Raw genomic sequence first — 18,626 nt, forward strand, 5'->3', positions numbered from 1 at the left:
AGTCCGTACGTCGTCGAGCAGTGCTGCGCCCACGCGACGTCGTCGCACGGCGGAGGGCTGAGGAGCAGCACGCGTGCCGAGCCGTCCCCACACTCGCGGATCGCGCCGATGATGGAGACCAAGTTGCGCCGATACTCTTCGAGCGGCACGTGCTGTCGGCTCGACTGCTCTGGCTGGAGCCTCAGGGGCGGCGGCCTCGTGGCGTCGTTCGCTCCAAGGAAGACGACGACCAGCGCGGGCGTGTCCTCAGGGCGCCCGCCGCTCGGGAATAGATGCGGCAACAGATGCAACGCCCAGCGCGTATTGTAGCCCGAGTATCCGCGCAGCCGGATGTCTGCGTGGCGCTGCCAGTCGTTTGCCAGCGCGGCGCCCCAGCCGCCGGGGCCAAAGGAGAACTGCGTGATGGAGTCGCCGAAGAGCGTGAAGACGGGTCGCATGTCCCACCGCTCTCGTCAAACGGCAGACGGCCGCACTGCAGCTGTTGGCTGCACGGACTAGAGGGCTTCCGCGTGGCAGAAGAAAAAACGTATGCTAACGCGCGCCGCCGCCGCCGCAATTGGGTATTTCTTCAGTGTGTCACGCCTCGCTGTAATCGACTGTAATCCTCAGCGTGCCCACACCTCCGCCGCACCAAGCCGCCGCACTCTAGCCGCACCACACCAATTACCTACTGAGTGCGCTCGTAGCATGCGGCCGACGTTCGCACTGCTCTTCGCCCTTCCCGCGGCACTCTCACTGCGGCCGGCTTTGCGGCCGCCACTCGCTGCCGGATACGTGCGGCATGCGCGATCCGCCACGCCGGTCGCTCTCTTCTCGGCGAAACCGCCTGCTCCCAAGAAGGCGGTGGCTGGCAAGGCAGGGGCCCGTGGTGTTGTAAAGCCCACCGCGGTCAAGAAGTCGGTCACAAAGCCTGTCAAAAAGTCGATCAAGAAGTCGGTCCAACAAGGAGAATGCGCGGCTCGCGAAGCAGCGGTGCAGCAGGGCCACCAGCCTCTCCTCTCCGCGCCCGCTTGGCCAACCGCACAACGCCTTGCCGCCGCCCCAACGCATCGCCCCCTCGTCTCGCATATCTGCCGCCCCGTGTTCTTCCGCCCTCAGGTACAAGGAGAGCCTCGAGTTCCTGAAGGCGAAGGAGAAGAAGGCCAAGCCCGTGGCTGCGAGCCTGCGCCTGATCTCCAAGAAGGAGCAGGCGCGGCGCGAACGTTCGGGCAAATTCTTCTGAACGAGCTCCCTCGGCGGAGTTTGGGCGCTTCGGCCGTCGCGTTAGCGTTGCGGCGTGCACTGGGCTATCTTGGGCTGGCAGTGGCACAGAGTCGCCTCAGCGCAGAGTCCGCTAGTACTACTGGTGTCCGCGAACTACTCTAGTGTCCGCGGTCCGTGCGTGCGCGTGTGTGTTCGCTATGTTGTGTGTGTATGTGTGTGTGTGTGTGTGTGTGTGTGTGTGTGTGTGTGTGTGTGTGTGTGTGTGTGTGTGGCGGGCCTGCGCTGCGTTGTTGGGAGGGAGGGGGAGGGAAGTGGACGTGGTTGAGTTGCCCTCCTTCATATCTTGCGGAGAGAAGCAGAGGTGTGCTCCGACGTGCAAACCCGCGGCGCAGCGCGCCTCAGGCTCACTCACTCATTGGCAACGCCTCGAGTGGCGGCACGCCCGCCTCCGTTGGCCACTCATACGCCTTCGGCAACACCGAAGAGAAGGCCCGCCGCCTAAACATGGGCTGCAAGGCGCGCGGGCAGCCCGGCCAACCCTTCTCCCCAAGACCGGCCACGGCTACGTCAAGGCGCATCGCGGTTTCTACCACGACGCGATCTTTGTCAAGCGCAACAACTTCAACCTGCTGCTCCACGAGACGTTCGGCGGCGGCTTCTCGCCCACCGCCGTTCTCAAGCTGCGCCGCCTCGCGCGCAAAGTCGCGCGCGGCAGCGTTGACCGCACGGCCTACTCGCCCAAGTACTCGCTCTCTTTTATGTCCCACCATGCAGAGCGCATCTCTCTCTCTCTGTTGTGCGAGGCGTGAACCGCGCCATTCGCTCTCACCTGGCGACCCTGTCTGCACGTCTCGCGCGCGCGTGAACAGGGCTCCAGGCCCCAAATGACGTGTGAGTGTTAGAGTTGTTTGGTATTGCTAAAAATCTCTCTCTCAATCGCTGGCACAAACAATTTGAATTTTTCGGCTCGGCTCGCTGCTGTATCGCTCCGCGGCGAGCGGCGTCCGCTCTTCCCTCTCACTGTGGTTTTGTGTGCGGGATGTCTGTATCTGCGTATGTTGTGCACATGTGTTTTGTTTCATAACATCGAAGGCCTCACCCCCCCCTCCCTCCTGACGCCCACCTCTGCCCTTTCTCCGTGACGCCGGGTTGCTCAAGTTTGCCAACGCAAGGTTGATGGCAAATTTCAAATGATCACACGCTCACCACCCCGGCATGGCCGCGCACCGAGCGCTGTCCGCCACCGGGCCGCCGCCAGCCCCAGAGGAGGCAGAGCTCCGGCGAGACGAGCCCATGCAAATGCACGCCAATCGCAGCGGCGCGCCGTGCCGGCAAGGCGACAGACAGACACCACCCCAGCGGCCACCCTTGACGGCCTCGCCCCTGGTGTAGTGGCAGCGGCAAGGGTGGGGGAGGCGCCAAGCCGTCGTGGTTTGAGTCGGCCGGCCGCCTTCCTGCCTTCAATGAGACTGGATCAGACCGTCACCAACCCGGGGTTCGCTCGAGAGTGGCCATACCCAAATCCTAGACCTAGACTCAACCCCGACCTCGACGCACTACCTCACGTCCTCGCAATCCTAGCGATGCCTCTGAGGTGCCCTCGTTGCATCATCAGGTGCTCGAGCGAGTGGTCGCGCAAGTCGCTTACCGGGGCGAGCTGGTCCTCATCTGCGGCGACGGCTCTCCATACGGGTCGCCCACTGCGCTCAACACCGTCCTGCAGTTCTGGGCGCTGCGATTGCGGCACACCCTCTTCGTCTCGGACTCAGCTGCAAGGCAACCTCCCCGAAGAGCCCTCGGCCGCCTGTGCAGACGTCCCACCTCCCCCCCCCTTCCATTCTTTAGTTGTGCGCGGCTCCGCCGAACAGTGCCGCAGCTCGCATGCGTGTGGAGTTCCTCGATCGGTGCGCTCCAACTGCATGTGAGATCTCAAGCCATCTCCCCACGCTTCCGTTGCCCGTCTCATGTCACAGCGCCATCGCGGCCAAACAACCAAGGGCTGTGCAACCGAAAGCATTGGGACCTGCGCTTCTACTTTTACCACGTCCGCAAGGCGCTCGTCGCTCGCCTGGCGGCCGCCGTTAGATGCTGGGCGCTAGCACTGGTATCCAGCAGCGGCCTCTCCGGGCCTGCCCGAGCGGCAATTGTGCGAGAGGTGCACCTTCTAGACCCAAAATCACGAGCACGGGCGGCTAAAGGCGGTGGAGCTTGGCATCTGGCGCCATCTCAACTCTGTGCCCACAGGCGGTTAACCACGGCGTGAACGTGCTGCAGACCGATACCGACGCCGCCTGGTTCACTGCTACCCTCTTCTCTCGAAGCCAGCCCTAATCCTAACCCTCCCCTCCATCCTCTTTGCCCAGGTTTGAAAACCCCTACCCTCTGCTCAAGCGGCAGCTGGGCGCCGCCAACCTCGTCGTCCAGCCGGACCTGCCATTGCTCAATGCCGGCGTCTTCTACGCGCAGGGCGCGCGGCGTGGCTCCGGCCTCGCGTGGGTGCGATACGGGACCGCTCGCAGCCTCAATCCCGTTCTCTACGCGTCTCTTCAGTGCGACACGTCCACCCTCAGGTGCTTGGGGAGGTTGCCCGGCGCATCGACCTGTTTATGCATCACCCCGAGGTCGCCGGCGGCCACCTGGCCCCACTGCGGTGTTTGTGGTGCCACCGAGCGCCATCCGCCATAGGCGGTCCGCCAATACGTGCCGTGGGCGGTGGCGCCCTACTTTTCCAACTCGGACGAGCAGACCCTCATGAACGATGTGGTGGTCTCGGCGATGACAAACCTGTCCTACTACGTCTTCTCGACGGCGCTGCACGAGTACCGGTACGGCGGGCGGAAGAAGAAGCCCTTCACGTGGGAGCAGACGGCCGAGTACGCGCTCAAGCAGCGCGCGCGCAAGGAGTGGACTGCAAAGGGGCAGGACGGGCCGCTCGGGAGGTGCGAGGGCTGGCCCGCCCTCGGCAAGTGCCTTTACCCGCTGAGGCCGCTTGGGGGGAGCGGTGCAGCGGGCGTCTCGTGGCTGGTCCGGGCACCGGTTGAGCTCTTCAGCCACTACACCGAGCGCTACCTCGATACGAGCGGCCGCTCGATCGGCGATGTCGTCGACAGCGCCGAGGAGAGGGTGGCCGCCTTCGCCGAGGGTCGACCGGCGTCGTATGCCACGCACCGGCGGATGCCAGCTGTAATGGCGCACCTAGCCTCCGTGCGTGCCGGCGCGTGGGCTCGCCGGGCGGTGCTGCGCGCTCGCGGCTGGTGGCACCCAGAGGCGGACGGGCTGGCCGCCGAAACGCTCGGGTGGGGGAGGCGACGGCGGGGCCTCTTGCGCCTGGCAGGCAGCAGCTCTGGCTTGGGCGCCTGCGACCCGCCCTCGAGCATCGAGCTGGACACGCTTGTCGGCGCCCTCCCACCCTGCCGCACCTTCGCCCGGCCGCCTTGCCCGGTCGCCAACGACGCACACCCCCTCCCGCCCGCAGGCAACCTGTTGCTGCTCGGCGCACTAGGCGGGCTCGTGGTCGTAATCCCCGAGACACTTTGCGGATTTGAGCCTCGCGGTCGCGGCTTTGGCCTCGGGGGATTTGGGGCTGACCTGCTGCGCACAGCGCCACGCCGCCTCTCTGGCGGCCTCGAGCAGCGGTGCGCGTGGGGAGGCCCCAAGCCGTGCTGGATGGTTGAGTACATCACAGAGCTTGAGTGGGAGCGGCAAGGCCGACCGGCGGCGATGAGCGCCGCGGAAGTTGCGCTCGAGCCCAGGGTGGCCACAGTGCTGCGCGGCGGGGGCCTCAGCACCCTCGCTTCGTCGCTGAGGGACGTGACTGGCGCGCTTATGGGGAGGCCTCTCCTACCGCCGCCTCCTCTGCAGGCCACACTCGGCGACCCGGAGCGCTGGGCGGACCAGATCGCTTCGCTGGGTGTCACCGCCGGCGTGGACATGCTTGGCCGCGGGGCGGCAACGTTCGTACGCAAGGCAAAGTCGGGGCTCTCGCCGGATGGCGCACCGGACCGTGCTTGCATCGCGTACCTCTTTGCGCAGGCGCACGCCCGGAGCACCAACGGAACCCGCTAGAGGGGGAGCGGTGACCTGTGTGTACCTGCTCCTGTCCACAGGCGGCTAGAACATACACTGTTGCAGCACCGTTACCAACACTCTTCGATACGGTGCATAAACTTTTTAACGATAATAAAACGAACGCGGGAACATGGGAGATCGCCGTGAACACATCGCGTCTCGTGTCGTCGATATTCTTATTCACACCGATATACGAATCACCGTCGTCCCATGAAGAGCATGCTTGACCCACGACTCCCGCGCGAGCGACTGGAGGCACAGTCGTCCAACGCAAAGTGGTACTCTCGCACCTCCTCGCTCGTCCTTGCCAACCGTCCCGACGCGATGCTTTCGAGCATCCCCGTTCGTACCGCTCGCCACTGAAGCAGCTGCTTGCGACAAGGTAGCCGGCGCCTGCCAACTGCCCGGTATGCGCTGGTGAAAGACCGCCGCGCGAGCTCCCTCTGCCAGCCCTGGTCCGGCACGAGCAGCGCGAGCAGCCTCGACAGCTCCACTCGCTGGAGGCGCGCGTCATGACCGTCGTATAGCGCCTTGCGGGAGATTGATCCGATAAGGTGCGATCTCAATGCAATTGATCTCACGTTAAGGCGTGCACATCACATTTCGGCTACATCTAGCCTCGTATGAGATCTCCACTTGTGCGCTCGGCGCCAGGCCCGTCCGGAGCGCGCCCCGCACCTCCACAAGCTCAACGACCATCCACTCCACCATGCTGAGAATCTCGAACGCCGACGTGTTTAGTGCATACCGCGAAGCTGCCGATGCCGATGGAGGCGGGTGCTTTTCTCGCTCCAGGTTGTGCCAGACGCCCGTCTCCTCCGCCCGAAAATGCGATATGGCCTTGCGGATGTGCGAGCGGCGAACGAGGTGGACCACGCGGACCTCGTTTGCGATGCTCCACGCCATGAAGCGCGTGAAGGCGCGTGTGTCCACTCGAGTCGTCGAGGTGTTGGAGGCGAGATGTGCTAGCGAGTCGACGGGGGGGAGCTGATTGTACATCACCTTGAAGCCGCAAGCCCGTGTGCAGGAGGCGTCGCCCGTCACATCGAAGCGGCTGAGCGTCTCGTTGTACCGCGCCAGGTCGTCGCTCTCTGCAACTCGGCACCTCGACCCCATCGCCGCGAAGGCTCGCGCGAGGAGGGGCTCGGCGCACGTAGAGAAGAGCGACGTCTCGCGGCATCTCCTCCCAACGCGGTACAAAGGCTCGTTTACGCTAGTCCGCAGGCAGCCCGAGAGGCGCGCAAGGCCGCTCATGAACGCCTGCGGATCGCTAGTCGCGTGGGCGTGATAGGGATCCGATCTTGGAATTAAAGTTGCTTGCTACTACTACTGAACGCCTGCAGATTGCAAAAGAGACGCTGTAGGCAGGCGCAAGGAGTCACTGCAGTTAGTTAGTTGACGACAACCGTCGTGCCAGAGCGCTGGGAGGAGAGGACGAGGAAGCGAGAGGGGCGATCCGGAGGCCCCTGTTTCTTGCGGTGGCCATTGTCACGCGAGGAGCTCGACCGCTCGCAGCGCTCAGACTTCTTGCAGCCGAGCGTGTTGCACTCCTCGCCGCTGCGAGCCACGCTGCACCAGGATGGCAAAGCCATGTCCCGAGAGACGTGGCAGGACGGCCGAGTTTGTGTCCGGCGTGAGCGGCTTGTATTTTCTCTCTTGAGCACTTGAGCACTTGGTAGGGTCGATTCCGCATGGTACGGGACCTCTCGATCGTCTCGCCCTCCCTCACTGGTGTGTTCATTGGGGGGTCATAACAATTTTCTCTCTCAATGTACGTACTTTTAGCTTACTGGGAGAAAAGGGAGAGGGGGTCTCTCTCTCAATGTATGTGGCTCTTACGTACATTCCCGTAGGAGGACTCTGCTGACAGGGTTTGCGATGAGAAGCGATCCGATGGGTTTCTCGGAGGTTATTGCACCACTAACCGCCGATGTGCAAGCGCTTGGAGCAAGAGAACTGCGACGGATCGGTCTCATACTAGCACCCCACCTTGCGGGCCGATGTTCTGGCCCAGCGAGGTTGCTGCGGAGCACTCGCGGACCGGTGTTCTGGCCCAGCGAGGCCGCTGCGGGGCACCCGGCGGCTCGGGTCACTTCTAACGCAAACTCGATTTTGAAAGAATTTTTAGCATGGCCAATGAATTCACCCGTACCCCCGCACCATCTCCGTCGCTTGGTTCCATAACCTCTGCCACAACCGGGAGCGGCCAGGGCTCATAGACTCGGTCGAGAGACCCCAGATTGGCATCCATGCCTCTCTCTCTGGACAGGGTGGCCCGCCACAAGGACCCCAGGAATTGCGACTCGCCGCTTTCCTCCCGCTGTGATTCTGTGTGAGCTCTGTGTCTTGATTTGCCAACAATATACCTAAAACCAAAATGAATTCATGACAGCGCCACACCAGAATCACCAGAAAAACGCCACCCGGCCATCCGGCGGGCATTCCCTCATCCACCCACGTGAAGCCGCCACGATGCGGCTCCGCCACAGCAGCAGTCTGCTGCGGCCCCAATACGCAGGTTAATGACCAGCATTACTGCCGGGGGCATACGAGCCGCCACAGCCGGTGTGTGGCCGTGCACTGCCACCTGCCCGCGGCTACGCACGACGCGTCGGAGCAACGAGTCCGTGTGATTTTCTACCTTATTTAATGCCACTCTCGCGGCTTGCAGCGCGTCACTCACGCATGCTCTCCAAGAGCTATTGCGGGCGCGTGTGTGGGGCTGTATAGCCTGTGTTTGGCAGGTCCGACCCGTTCACTATCAGAACCATGCCTGGGCCACACATCGCACACGGGGAGCAGCTCAGGGGCCCAGTAAGCCGCGGAATCTCGCCAAATGTCACAACCCACCTCACCCAGGGCTGGACCTAGTCCGCCCGGAGGCGGAGCTCATGGCCTTGCCCTTGGCGTTGCGCGGGCGCTCGGCGGCGCCAGTAGTGCATGAGATTGAACTCTGTCAGTTTTTTGGCATTTCCCCTGGTGGCTATATGGCTATTTTATAGGGGTTCGCCTAGGCTGTAGGTAACCCCCGCGGGCGCTGCAAAAGTATCGGGTCACCGCAGCTCTGGCGACTCGGACACCGCGCCGAGCTCCCTGCCCTCCCGCCCGCCGCCCGCCCCGCCGGCTCCCGCCGGCGCCGGCTGTCTGCGGAGCAGCGCCGCGCCGGGGCGGCAGAGGACGGCCGGCGCGCCTTCCGGTAGCCGGTGGCCGGCCGGGCAGTCGAGCCACTGGCGCTGCGCCGGAGTCAGCGCGAGCTCGATGGAGCCGACGTGCTCCGCGACGTGCGACGCCCTCGGGCGCGCGCGGCCGTCATCCGCCCAGCACGCCTCGATGAGCAGCCTCACCTGTTGGCGCACCACCCGGGGGGCGCGTCTCGAGGGGGAGACGCGCGCAGGCCCGCTCCCTCGCGCCGCGTCGGGAGTGCCGCCCGGCATCCAATCTCGGGGGGTCTCGGGGGGTCTCGGATGATCTCGGTGATCTCGCGCCGCGTCGGGAGTGCCGTCCGGCATCGCCGGCCGCAGCCGCTGCAGCCCGATCGAGACGGCAGCCTGCAGCGCCGAGCGGTCGGAGAAGGGGACGGTGTGCGTGATGAGCTCGAAGAGGATCATGGCGAGGCTAAACACGTCGGCGCTCTCCGAGTACGCCTCGCGCATCACAACCTGTCGTCCAAGTCACGACTAAAGATGGAAACACTCGTCTCTCTCCGAGCACCTTTCGCGCGTCCCAGCCTCGGGCGCCATCCAGCGGTACGTGCCTATCATCAACTCGTTCTCACGATTGATTGAGAACTCATCCTCACAGGCGCCACCAGCGGTATGTGCCCGTCTCGGGCGTGAGGGCGCTCGTCGACGTGCGGCCGCCTGCGAGTTACTAGCCAGCGCTTAGTTGACTAATCCGAGGTGTGAGGGCGATGGCCGACACGCGGCTGCCGCTGCCGCCGACGCTGCTGCTCCGGCTGCTGCTGCCGCTGCAATCGCCTCGGAGGGCGGCGAGGCCGAAGTCGGCAATCTTGACGCCGCGCTCGCCGTGCAGCAACACGTTCGGCGACTTGAGGTCGCGGTGCATGATCCCGCGGCCGTGCAGGAAGGCGAGCCCAGTCGCCACGCCACCGGCGACGCGGAGGAAGAAGCCGGGCGGCGTGGGCCGCTGTAGCGCCTGGTGCAGGTCGCCGCCGTCGCAGTACTCGAGCACGACGCAATAGGTCAGCTGCTCCTGCACGTGGCGCGAGATTGCACGAGAGGGCGCGAGATCACCCGAGAGTCCGCGAGCCGTGAGCAATCGGTGCACCACATTATGGCTCTCTCGGGCTACTCGGGCTATCTCCGTGATATCTCGGGCTCTCTCGCGTACTCTCGGCCACCCTCGGCTACTCTCGCGTCCTCTCGGCCACTCTCCTGCACGGCGCCGACGAGATGCACCACATTCGGGTGGCCTAGAGGGAAGGCAATCAGGTAATAATGAGCTTCATTCATTGCCGACGAGGCGCACCACGTTCGGGTGGCCCGGCTGGGACGCGCGCAGCAGCATGCCGACCTCCACCTGCCAACTCGTGTGCGCATCCTCGCGCCCACACGCAACCTTGACCGCCACCCTGCGGCCGCCCCACTCCGCCAGGTAGGTGGAGCCGCTCTGACCCCGCCCCAGCCGGTTGCGGAAGGCAAGCGAAGGCAGCGCAATCCGGTGCACCCCGCCGCCGCCGCCACCACCGCCGCCGCCGCCGCTGCTGCTCCCGCCGCCACCGCCACCGCCGCCACCGCCGCCGCCGCCGCCGCCACCGCCGCCGCCACCGCCGCCGCCGCCACCGCCGCCGCCGCCACCGCTGCCGCTGCTGCCGCCGCCGCTGCTGCCGCCGCTGCCGCGCGTCACCACCGCCGCTGCCCTGGCGAAGCGGCTCCTCTCCGCCTGCCTCTCCGCATCCTCTGCCGCATCGATCGACGCCGCAGCGCTGCCCGCCGGGGGCCCAGCCGCCGCCTGGCTCGCCGAAAGGCCGGGGGGCGGCGCGGCGGCCGCCGCGACGCGCCTCAGCAGCATCTCCTTGATCTGGTCGCCCGAGAGGCGGCGCAACTCGTCGCCTGCCACTCACACCGTTGAGTCACTCACTCGCTGACCTGGATGAGGCGGGAGAAGCTCCTCGATCTCGGGCAATCTCCCGCCTCTCCCAGCCGCTCGAGCTCGCTCATAGACGCTCGCGTAATCTCGGCTAATCTCGGCTAGTCTCGGCTCATCCCCTCGCCCAATCGCTCGAGCTCAAACACTTCCCCCGCGCCGTCGCCGCCGCCGCCGCCGACAGCGGCGAACACGCCGTGGAGAGACGTGGCGGGCGGCGGCGAGCGCGGCGGCGACAACTTGGCCACCTCGAGATCGTGGGTTAGGGTCAGGGTCAGGGAAGGGCCAGGGCTAGAGTTAGCGGCGGCGACAGCTTTGGCCACCTCGAAGTTGTGCAGCAGCTCCTGCAGCGCCTCGAGCTTGTCAATGTGCGCCTACAGGCGCAGCTGCCTTCTTCTGTATCGCTCTCCGTTCCGGCCGGCGGCTCGAGCTTGTCAATGTGCGCCGTCATGAGCTCGAACCACCGCGCCGCGCGCAAGCCGCCGCTCTTCAGGGCGGCGACGTCGAGGCTCCGCTGGAGCTCGTTGTGGACGTCCCTCAGCTCGGGCGGCGTCAGCTCAAACGCGGCGCCGATGAGCTCGAGCGCGCGCGGCGGAGAGAGGGTCTGGATCCGCTCGATGAGGGCGCGCTGCCGCTGCAGGTTGACGACCAGCGCAGACGAGGCGTGCGGAGGCATGGCGGACAGCGCCTCCGTGGGCAGGGCGAGCGCGCCTGCAGGACGGCTCCAGGAGAGGTCTGGGAGAGGTCTACTGGGCAGCGCCTGTGTGGGCAGGGCGAGCGTACCGCAGAGGAAGGCACGCTCCACGCCGTACGTGTTCTTGAGCAGTGCAAAGTCCCTGCGCCGTGGGGGTGAGAGGTCGTCGGCCGCACGAGGCGACACGAGAGGGCAGGTCCGGGCCACACCCTAGAGCGCGGGGCGACGAGGCGACATGTACATGTCGGTGTCTGTGCAGGCGCCGCACCGGGACAGTTCCGTAGACGGCGCACGAGCGCTCGCCGTCTCGATCGGCTTCAGTATCGAGCGCTCGCACAGCGCGTTGTACTCGAGGAAGATTGCGGCAAAGTTGGCGACGCTCTCGCTCGCCACCGCCTGCAGCCGCGCGTTGGCGTCTGCAGCCTTGGCGCCGCTTGCATCCGCATCTAAAAAGATGCGCTCGAGCGCCGCCTTCACCCTCTCCAGCATGCCGTCGCACGTCGCGCGTGCTCCCGCGACCGCGTCCACCTGCGCCGGTCCCGGCCTGCACGAGTCGACCCGCTTCCGCGCTTTGTGAAGTGTATCAACGAAGGTCGGAGTGCGGCCAGCGGAGCCGACAACCATGCAGGTGGCACCACGCTCGATCTGCAGCCAGTGCGTGTACTCGATATCAGACATGCTGTCAATGGAGAGTGAGGAGGAATCCTTCTGTGCCCGGCGATTGGTGCGACACCGCCCTGGTTGTGGCGTCTAATCAGAGCAGGAGGGGGCAACCAAAACCGTGCGTAGTTCGGGCCCACCTCCGCCACGCTGTCCAGCACGTGGGCGGCGCTCGCTCGCCATCTCGACCGCGTCGTTCGTCCTCCGGCGGAAGCTCCGCGTCGCCCGCGGCCGCTTCCCGAGCGCGCTCGTCGCGCATCCGCTCGTGGTGGGCCTGCCGACGCGCCACGCCGGCGCCCTGTGCCTCGCCGCCGCGTCCGGCGACGGCATCGATTAGCATCGATTTTGATCGTGTTGTCGATTTTGTCCGTCCGAGCGTGACTCGCAACTCCACGACCTCCACGACCTCCACGACCAAAACAAACGGCTCCCTGCCACAAAGTTGAGCTCACACACACACACACACACACACACACACACACACACACACACACACACACACACACACACACAAGTTGAACCGTCTCTCTTTGTACCCATACACACAAATGACGATCGGCTGGCGACCCGCTAGGGTCGACAGTTGAGCTAGGGAAAGCCTCGACACACTCTCAATGCGGTGCCCCCGCCAGTCGCTTCATTACGCTTCTTGGCTGGCGATGCGTGCCTGGCCACTGCAGTTCAGGCAGCTTAGTCGCTGCAGATCGCCAGGCGCACCCGAAAGATGTGAGGGGCTGCGCGTCATTCTGCGGGCACAAGGCGAGCTTCGCAGTGCGCCACCCACACGCGGCTGCTTCTGCTGGTCAAAGGCGTGTGAGGCGCTGAGCACAGATGAATGGTGGTCAACCAACCTAAATCGCGCGCGCTCACGTTCACGTCTACCACCACCGCCGGTGCCAGTCTTGCCGACGAACGTGGCATGCTTGTCCCAACGTCAATGGAGTGTGGCTGAAGAAGATGCACGTGCTAAGGTGAAGAACAGCCAGGCTCGGACTGGACACCAACGCGGTATGGGTGGACGCTGGACAGATGATGACGACACGCACGAGCGACACACAGACACAAACAGGCTCACAAGACACGGTGTCCTACCCCACCCCGCACGAGTTCCGAACCAACCCTTTTCCTGGCTCACAAGCTAAAGATGTTCACGGGCCCCCCCACAGGGAGGGCCCTTGCGTAAACCCGGGCAAAGCACCGGCATTCCTTTCGTAACGCGTTCGGCCCGCAGTCTCGCCCGGCGCGCGCTCCTCTGCGCCCACCTAAATTCCTGAGTCGCTGCACCCCGCCAGAGCACCCACCCACCTGGCCGCCACGCGCAGGAGCGGCTACACAAGTCCACAATCGAGTCGCACGGTCCGCCTCGCTTGAACGGCTGCTTCCACAGGAGGTGCAAAAGCCGCCGCGCTCCACTCCCAGCCACAGCCTGGCCACCCCGCGCGGACACGGGGCGCCCCATAGCCCCACTCGACTGCCCGGCCGCTCACACACCGCCTCGGCCGCCCACGCCGACGCACAGACCCACCTGCGCCCGGCTATGACGCGTGCGACCAATGCGAATGCAGGACCATGGGCGACGCCGGCGAAGGCGGCGCGGACGCCGACGTGGAGATGGAGACGGACGAAGCTCTCTCCGGCATGGCGGTGGAGCAGCACGGCGAGTCTGCTCCGACAGCTGAGCTGCCGGCGGCGGACGCCGCCACACTCACGGCGCAGAAGCGGCCGCCGCAGGGTGGGGCAGGCGGGGACGGGCAGCCAGCGGCGATGCAGACGCCGGGGCTCGAACTGATCAGCGGCGAGATCGATCTTGGCGCGGCTGAGAGCGTCGCCAGTGAGCTCGGCTTCGACTTGCGGCCGCCGCAGCGAGCCATCATCGAGAGCATGGCTCGCGGCAGGGACGGCTTGTACATCCTGGGCACTGGAGGCGGCAAGTCGCTGTGCTATGTCCTCCCCGCCCTCGCAGTTTCGCCTGCGGGCGAGGCGGGTGGGCTGACGGTGCTGGTCGTCCCGCTTGAGTCGCTGCGTGTCGACCAGGTGCGCAAGGCAAATGCGCTCGCCGAGAAGCTGCAATGGAAGGCGGGCCAGCTATCGTTTGCTCTCTCCTCTGCTACAGTCGCCGGTCGCAACGACGCGTGTCGGCGAGAGGAGGAGGGCGGGGATGGGGCGACGCATCCCGAGCGCCTCGAGTGGGCCCGTGAGCGCGACACACGGTGCGGGGTGTGCGTGGCCTGCCTGCCTCGCCGGTTTGGACCCTGTGGACCGGGCCGCGCTAAGGCTTGTGCGCGCCGCTGCGATGCGGCTGACAAGCTCCGCGGCTACGGCCTGAGGCAGTGCCGCGGCTGCATCAACGGCGGCGATTGCTACTTTCGGAAGGGCGGCGCTGCAGCGACGACGCCAGCCACCGGACCGACGACGCGCACACAGAGCCGCACAGCGGCGACGCCGCAGAGCGAGGCAGAGGGCGCGGCGCGGCGCGTGACGGAAGAGGAGGTGAGAGGGCTGGGAAAGAACTCCCTCGCCGGCCGCATCCTCGACCCGGCGGGCGTGCGCCTGCTTGTGACGACTCCCGAGCACCTCGAATCGAAGAGCGTTGCGGCGCAGCGCACGTGGCTCGCCGTTGAGCTGAGCGGGCGCCTGCGTCGCTTTGTCGTCGACGAGGCGCACTGCGCCACTCAGATGACCTATCGGCCCAGTTATCTGAGGCTGGGCCGCAGCATTCGTGCGGTACAAGAGCGGCACGTCGCGCGTTGGCCTAGCCTCGGAGCGCCACCGGTCAGCGCCTTCACCGCCACCATCCCGCCCGGTGAGGCGGAGGCAGACCTCATCGCCTCGCTGCAGCTTTCCATCGAGCCGACCGACGTGCTCCGCCTGCCCATCGACCGTCCGAACATCTCCTACGTGACGCTGCCCCTCGACGTGCGGGCCGCCGACGAGCCGCTGCTAGACATCGCATTGCGTGCCGTGCTGACGGTGCGCAACAACGCGCCGGATTACGCCCGACAGGGCAAGGAGATGATGTACGTGTCGCAGGCAAAGCAGGCGCTCAGTCTTGCTCATGGGTTTTGCAAGGCTGGTCTCCCCGCAGTGCCCTACTGCACGGGGAAGATGCCTGGCCCACGCGCCGCCGACGGCTCCCAGCCTCCACTCATGACGCGGCAGCAGAAGGACGCGGCCGAGAAGGTGTGGCTCGAGACTGACGGCGTGCTGCTCATCGCCACGGAGGCGTACGGCATGGGGGTTGACCGGGACATATCTCTGATCCACATGTTTGAGCTACCCGCCAGCCTCTTCAGCGACACGCAGAAGAAAGGTCGCGCCGGCCGCAACTTCGCGATGCCCGCCCTCGTTGTCACGTACGCTCACTCGCGGCTCGACCTCGACCGCCTCCGCATGGGCGACGGCGACGATGACGAGGCCGCCAACGCTGCTGTGGTGGAGGCGGCACGCGGCGCGGCAGATGCAGCTATCGGGGAGGTGCTCGCGCTGAGCACCACATGCTCCTGTCGCCGCAACGGCCTGCTCCTCGCCTTTGGCGGCCGCCGCTCGCCTTGCAGTGTGGCGTGCTGCGACTCGTGCGTGCTCCACGATGCTGCGCTCTGCCGGTCCGACGATGCCTGCTCCGCTGCGCGTCAGACAGCCCTCTCAGCCGGCTTCAGCAACAGCGATGCAGACGCGGCGCAAGCGCTCGCTGGCTCGCTGCTTGTGCAGCTGCTCTGCGACGTCGACGCGACGGTGGCCGCTCGCGCCCTGGTCGCGGCCGTCCAGGCCGACATTGCCGCTGCGGGCCCGGCGCCGCTACCTCTAGCTGCGCTGCCCAAGCTCTCGACAGTCTTCTACGAGCCGCGCTTCCGCGCTGGAGAGTCGGCTGCGCCCTTCGACACGTTAGGTCCGCACGTGCACCTTGTCCGGAAGCTTCTTGGCGCAAAGGTCCTCGTGCGGCACCTAGAGGTCTTCGAGCACGTTGCCGTCCCGCGTGTCTCAGTCGACGTCGATGCGGCGCGTGCTCTACGGTGGGGAAACCGCCCGCTCGTTGTGCGGCTTTGCAACGTGCCCCTCCACGGCCGTATCTCCCGGGTGGCGCGCGCGAGTGCGCGCCTCGCTCCGTCGCCCGCGGCCCAGGAGCACGCCTTCCTCACCACGCAGGGCGAGATACTCGAGGCCCTATCCCTGCAGCGCCGACGGATCCTCGCTTCCGACGACCCGAACGCCCTGCTCGCTCTCGCACCGGGCGTCCTCCAGGCCGTGTATGCGCCGACGGCTACTGCGTGCACGAAGACACCGCCAGAGGCGGCCGGCAGCAGCGACTCGGCCGTGTGCGCCGCCGCTTCACCCGCCCAGCACCCTTCCACTCCGGGCAAAGGTGCTCGCGGCAGGACAACGCAGTGCCTGAGCAGTGGCACCACCAGCGGGTCCGCTAGTCGGCCTAGGACAGGAACGGGATCCCGCCTCACCGACGGCAACCCGACGCCACGAAGCGGCGACCGTGCAAAGATGTCGCGCTACACGGGCGGCGGCTCGCGCTTGGACGGTCCCCTGGCAGGGGCAGCGCAGCCTGCGAGGGAGCCGGTGGCGCGACGGGAGGCGTTGGCGCCCCGAGATCCGCCTCGCAAAGTGCGTGCGGCGGCGCGTGTGGCACCAGCGCCGTGGAGGCCGTGAGCGAACAGTGATACGTTCGAGATGGGGATCGCCGAGTATTGTCACTCGCTTTTTCTCGTGCCTCTTTCTCTTTTACCGGCTTACAGCTTCCCTCCGCTTTTAACTTGTATGTCTTTCCCGCGATTTAACTCACTAGGCCACGCGGCGTTTTCTTTGTTTTTGCAAAAAGCCGGCGGGCTCTCGCCTGGTGCTACCTGCCGCATCCCAGCTCTCCCTCAGGCGTGCTCTGCCCTTCCTGCATCAGCACTCTGCGCGTCCGCCGGTCTACAGCCGAGGTCAGGCCACAGGTTTTTGCGCCGACCGCTCGCGCAAATGTAGCAGACGCGCCCGCCTCTCACAGCCCCACCACTCCGCCGCTGCCCTCGCTTTCGTGAAGCATGCCCTGTCTCACTCGGGCCCTCCTCCCCTGCGACGGCCCCCGCAGGCTCTCGGGACACTGTCGGTCCCCGCAGGCTCACCACCCTGCGCCGTCCCTGCTCCTCGCGGCGCCGTGAGCGGACGCAGCGTCCACCAGCATGTGCGCCAGCCCAGCAATCCCTCCTCACCGCTCTCCCCGGGCACCAGCCTGCCCTACCCTTCAACCCCCGTCAGCGTCTGACCCGGCTCTCCCCAGCCTCGCCTCCACCGCCCCTCCTTCCCCGCTCGCCATCGGCGCGAGTAGCTCCCGTCCTCCGCACACCGCGGCGCCGCGCCGCTGCCCTCCGCACACCGCCGCGCGCCATCAGCACCCCCATCAGCCCCGCCATCTGCAGCGCCGTCGACCGCCGTCCTCCGCCCCCTCCTCCTCCCCTGTCTTCCTTCCGTTGTGATCAATGGTGCTGTGTTTCCACCGCAGCCGAGCCGACTTCTCTTCCCTCCCCACTGCCCACATCCCGGCCACCCTCCCGACCGGGCGCTACCTCACTTCGGGCCTCCTCTCCCGTGTCCCCGGCAGGGCTTTCGCGACACGGTCCCTCCCCCTCCTTCGGAGGCGCGGCACCCACCCCTACCTGTGGCCCACACAGCATCTGCCCCTCTCCCCCTTCTCCGCCCTGCGCGCGTGCCCGGCGCCTGATGGGTTCCCTCACCTCGGGCACTTCTTCGCCGGGCCTCGCCAGGACTGGCTAGGGAACTTGGCTGCCCCCTTAATAACCGCCCCCATCCGGGCCACCCTCCCCAATACCCCCCCCCCCCCCCCCCAGGCCACAGGTACACGTCCAAGGCGACCCGCCCTCGTCTGAGGCGCGGGCTCGCCCTGCGCCGCCTGATCTTTCCCATATGCCCTCCCATATGCCCTCCGCCTCGACACCATCGGCGTGTCCGCCGCCGCCCCTCCTGCGCCTTGACCCTCCTCCCTCCTCCCCTCTCCTGTCGCCTCACTACTTGCGAGACTGCAGGGCTGACCCCCTCGTGGGGCTGACCTCCAGGCAGTGCAGTAGGGTTCCGACCTACTCCCCCCCCCCTCTCCTCCCCTCCTCCCCCCTACCTCTCCCTGCATGCGCCCGTGTCCCCGGCAGGGCTTTCGCGACACGGTCCCTCCCCCTCCTTCGGAGGCGCGGCACCCACCCCTACTTGGGGCCCAAAAAGAATTTGCCCTTTTCCCCTTTTTTCCCCCTGGGGGGGTGCCCGGCGCCTGATGGGTTCCCTCACTTGGGGCATTTTTTTGCCGGGCCTCCCCAGGACTGGTTAGGGAAATTGGCTGCCCCCCTAATCACCGCCCCCATCCCGGCCACCCTCCCCATTACCCCCCCCCCCCCCCCCCCCCCCAGGCCACAGGTACACGTCCAAGGCGACCCGCCCTCGTCTGAGGCGCGGGCTCGCCCTGCGCCGCCTGATCTTTCCCATATGCCCTCCCATATGCCCTCCGCCTCGACACCATCGGCGTGTCCGCCGCCGCCCCTCCTGCGCCTTGACCCTCCTCCCTCCTCCCCTCTCCTGTCGCCTCACTACTTGCGAGACTGCAGGGCTGACCCCCTCGTGGGGCTGACCTCCAGGCAGTGCAGTAGGGTTCCGACCTACTCCCCCCCCCTCTCCTCCCCTCCTCCCCCCTACCTCTCCCTGCATGCGCCCGTGTCCCCGGCAGGGCTTTCGCGACACGGTCCCTCCCCCTCCTTCGGAGGCGCGGCACCCACCCCTACCTGTGGCCCACACAGCATCTGCCCCTCTCCCCCTTCTCCGCCCTGCGCGCGTGCCCGGCGCCTGATGGGTTCCCTCACCTCGGGCACTTCTTCGCCGGGCCTCGCCAGGACTGGCTAGGGAA

At 66.3% G+C, this 18,626-nt stretch overlaps 5 protein-coding genes across 5 annotated transcripts; 2 read left to right on the forward strand and 3 right to left on the reverse strand.

Moving 5' to 3' along the window:
• Nucleotides 1-9: 9 nt before the first annotated feature.
• Nucleotides 10-437, reverse strand: EMIHUDRAFT_230321 (hypothetical protein; the record flags this gene model as incomplete). The annotated part of the gene is made up of 1 exon (XM_005785123.1): nt 10-437. A coding segment is annotated over one exon (428 nt), but the record flags the coding sequence as incomplete, so codon positions are not given.
• A 250-nt stretch (nt 438-687) lies between these two features.
• On the forward strand, nt 688-5,268 carry EMIHUDRAFT_112099 (hypothetical protein; the record flags this gene model as incomplete). Its single annotated transcript, XM_005785124.1, has 8 exons — nt 688-936; nt 2,819-3,009; nt 3,049-3,107; nt 3,177-3,358; nt 3,448-3,497; nt 3,567-3,699; nt 3,774-3,824; nt 3,889-5,268. The coding sequence occupies 8 exons, from the start codon at nt 688-690 to the stop codon at nt 5,266-5,268; spliced, it is 2,295 nt and encodes a 764-aa protein (XP_005785181.1).
• Nucleotides 5,269-5,853: 585 nt separating this feature from the next.
• Nucleotides 5,854-6,863, reverse strand: EMIHUDRAFT_230324 (hypothetical protein; the record flags this gene model as incomplete). Its single annotated transcript, XM_005785125.1, has 2 exons — nt 5,854-6,531; nt 6,678-6,863. The coding sequence occupies 2 exons, from the start codon at nt 6,861-6,863 to the stop codon at nt 5,854-5,856; spliced, it is 864 nt and encodes a 287-aa protein (XP_005785182.1).
• Nucleotides 6,864-8,324: 1,461 nt separating this feature from the next.
• EMIHUDRAFT_112101 (hypothetical protein) lies at nt 8,325-11,749 on the reverse strand (the record flags this gene model as incomplete). The annotated part of the gene is made up of 7 exons (XM_005785126.1): nt 8,325-8,597; nt 8,628-8,930; nt 9,193-9,483; nt 9,760-10,343; nt 10,756-11,088; nt 11,161-11,213; nt 11,340-11,749. 7 exons carry the CDS (start codon nt 11,747-11,749, stop codon nt 8,325-8,327), a joined length of 2,247 nt encoding a protein of 748 aa, XP_005785183.1.
• A 1,551-nt stretch (nt 11,750-13,300) lies between these two features.
• Nucleotides 13,301-17,805, forward strand: EMIHUDRAFT_230326 (hypothetical protein; the record flags this gene model as incomplete). The annotated part of the gene is made up of 4 exons (XM_005785127.1): nt 13,301-15,778; nt 15,851-16,091; nt 16,164-16,297; nt 17,794-17,805. The coding sequence occupies 4 exons, from the start codon at nt 13,301-13,303 to the stop codon at nt 17,803-17,805; spliced, it is 2,865 nt and encodes a 954-aa protein (XP_005785184.1).
• Between the last annotated feature and the right edge of the window lie 821 nt (nt 17,806-18,626).

The sequence above is a fragment of the Emiliania huxleyi genome (genome assembly GCF_000372725.1).
Source record: "Emiliania huxleyi CCMP1516 chromosome Unknown EMIHUscaffold_163, whole genome shotgun sequence".
Taxonomy (NCBI): Eukaryota; Haptophyta; order Isochrysidales; family Noelaerhabdaceae; genus Emiliania; species Emiliania huxleyi.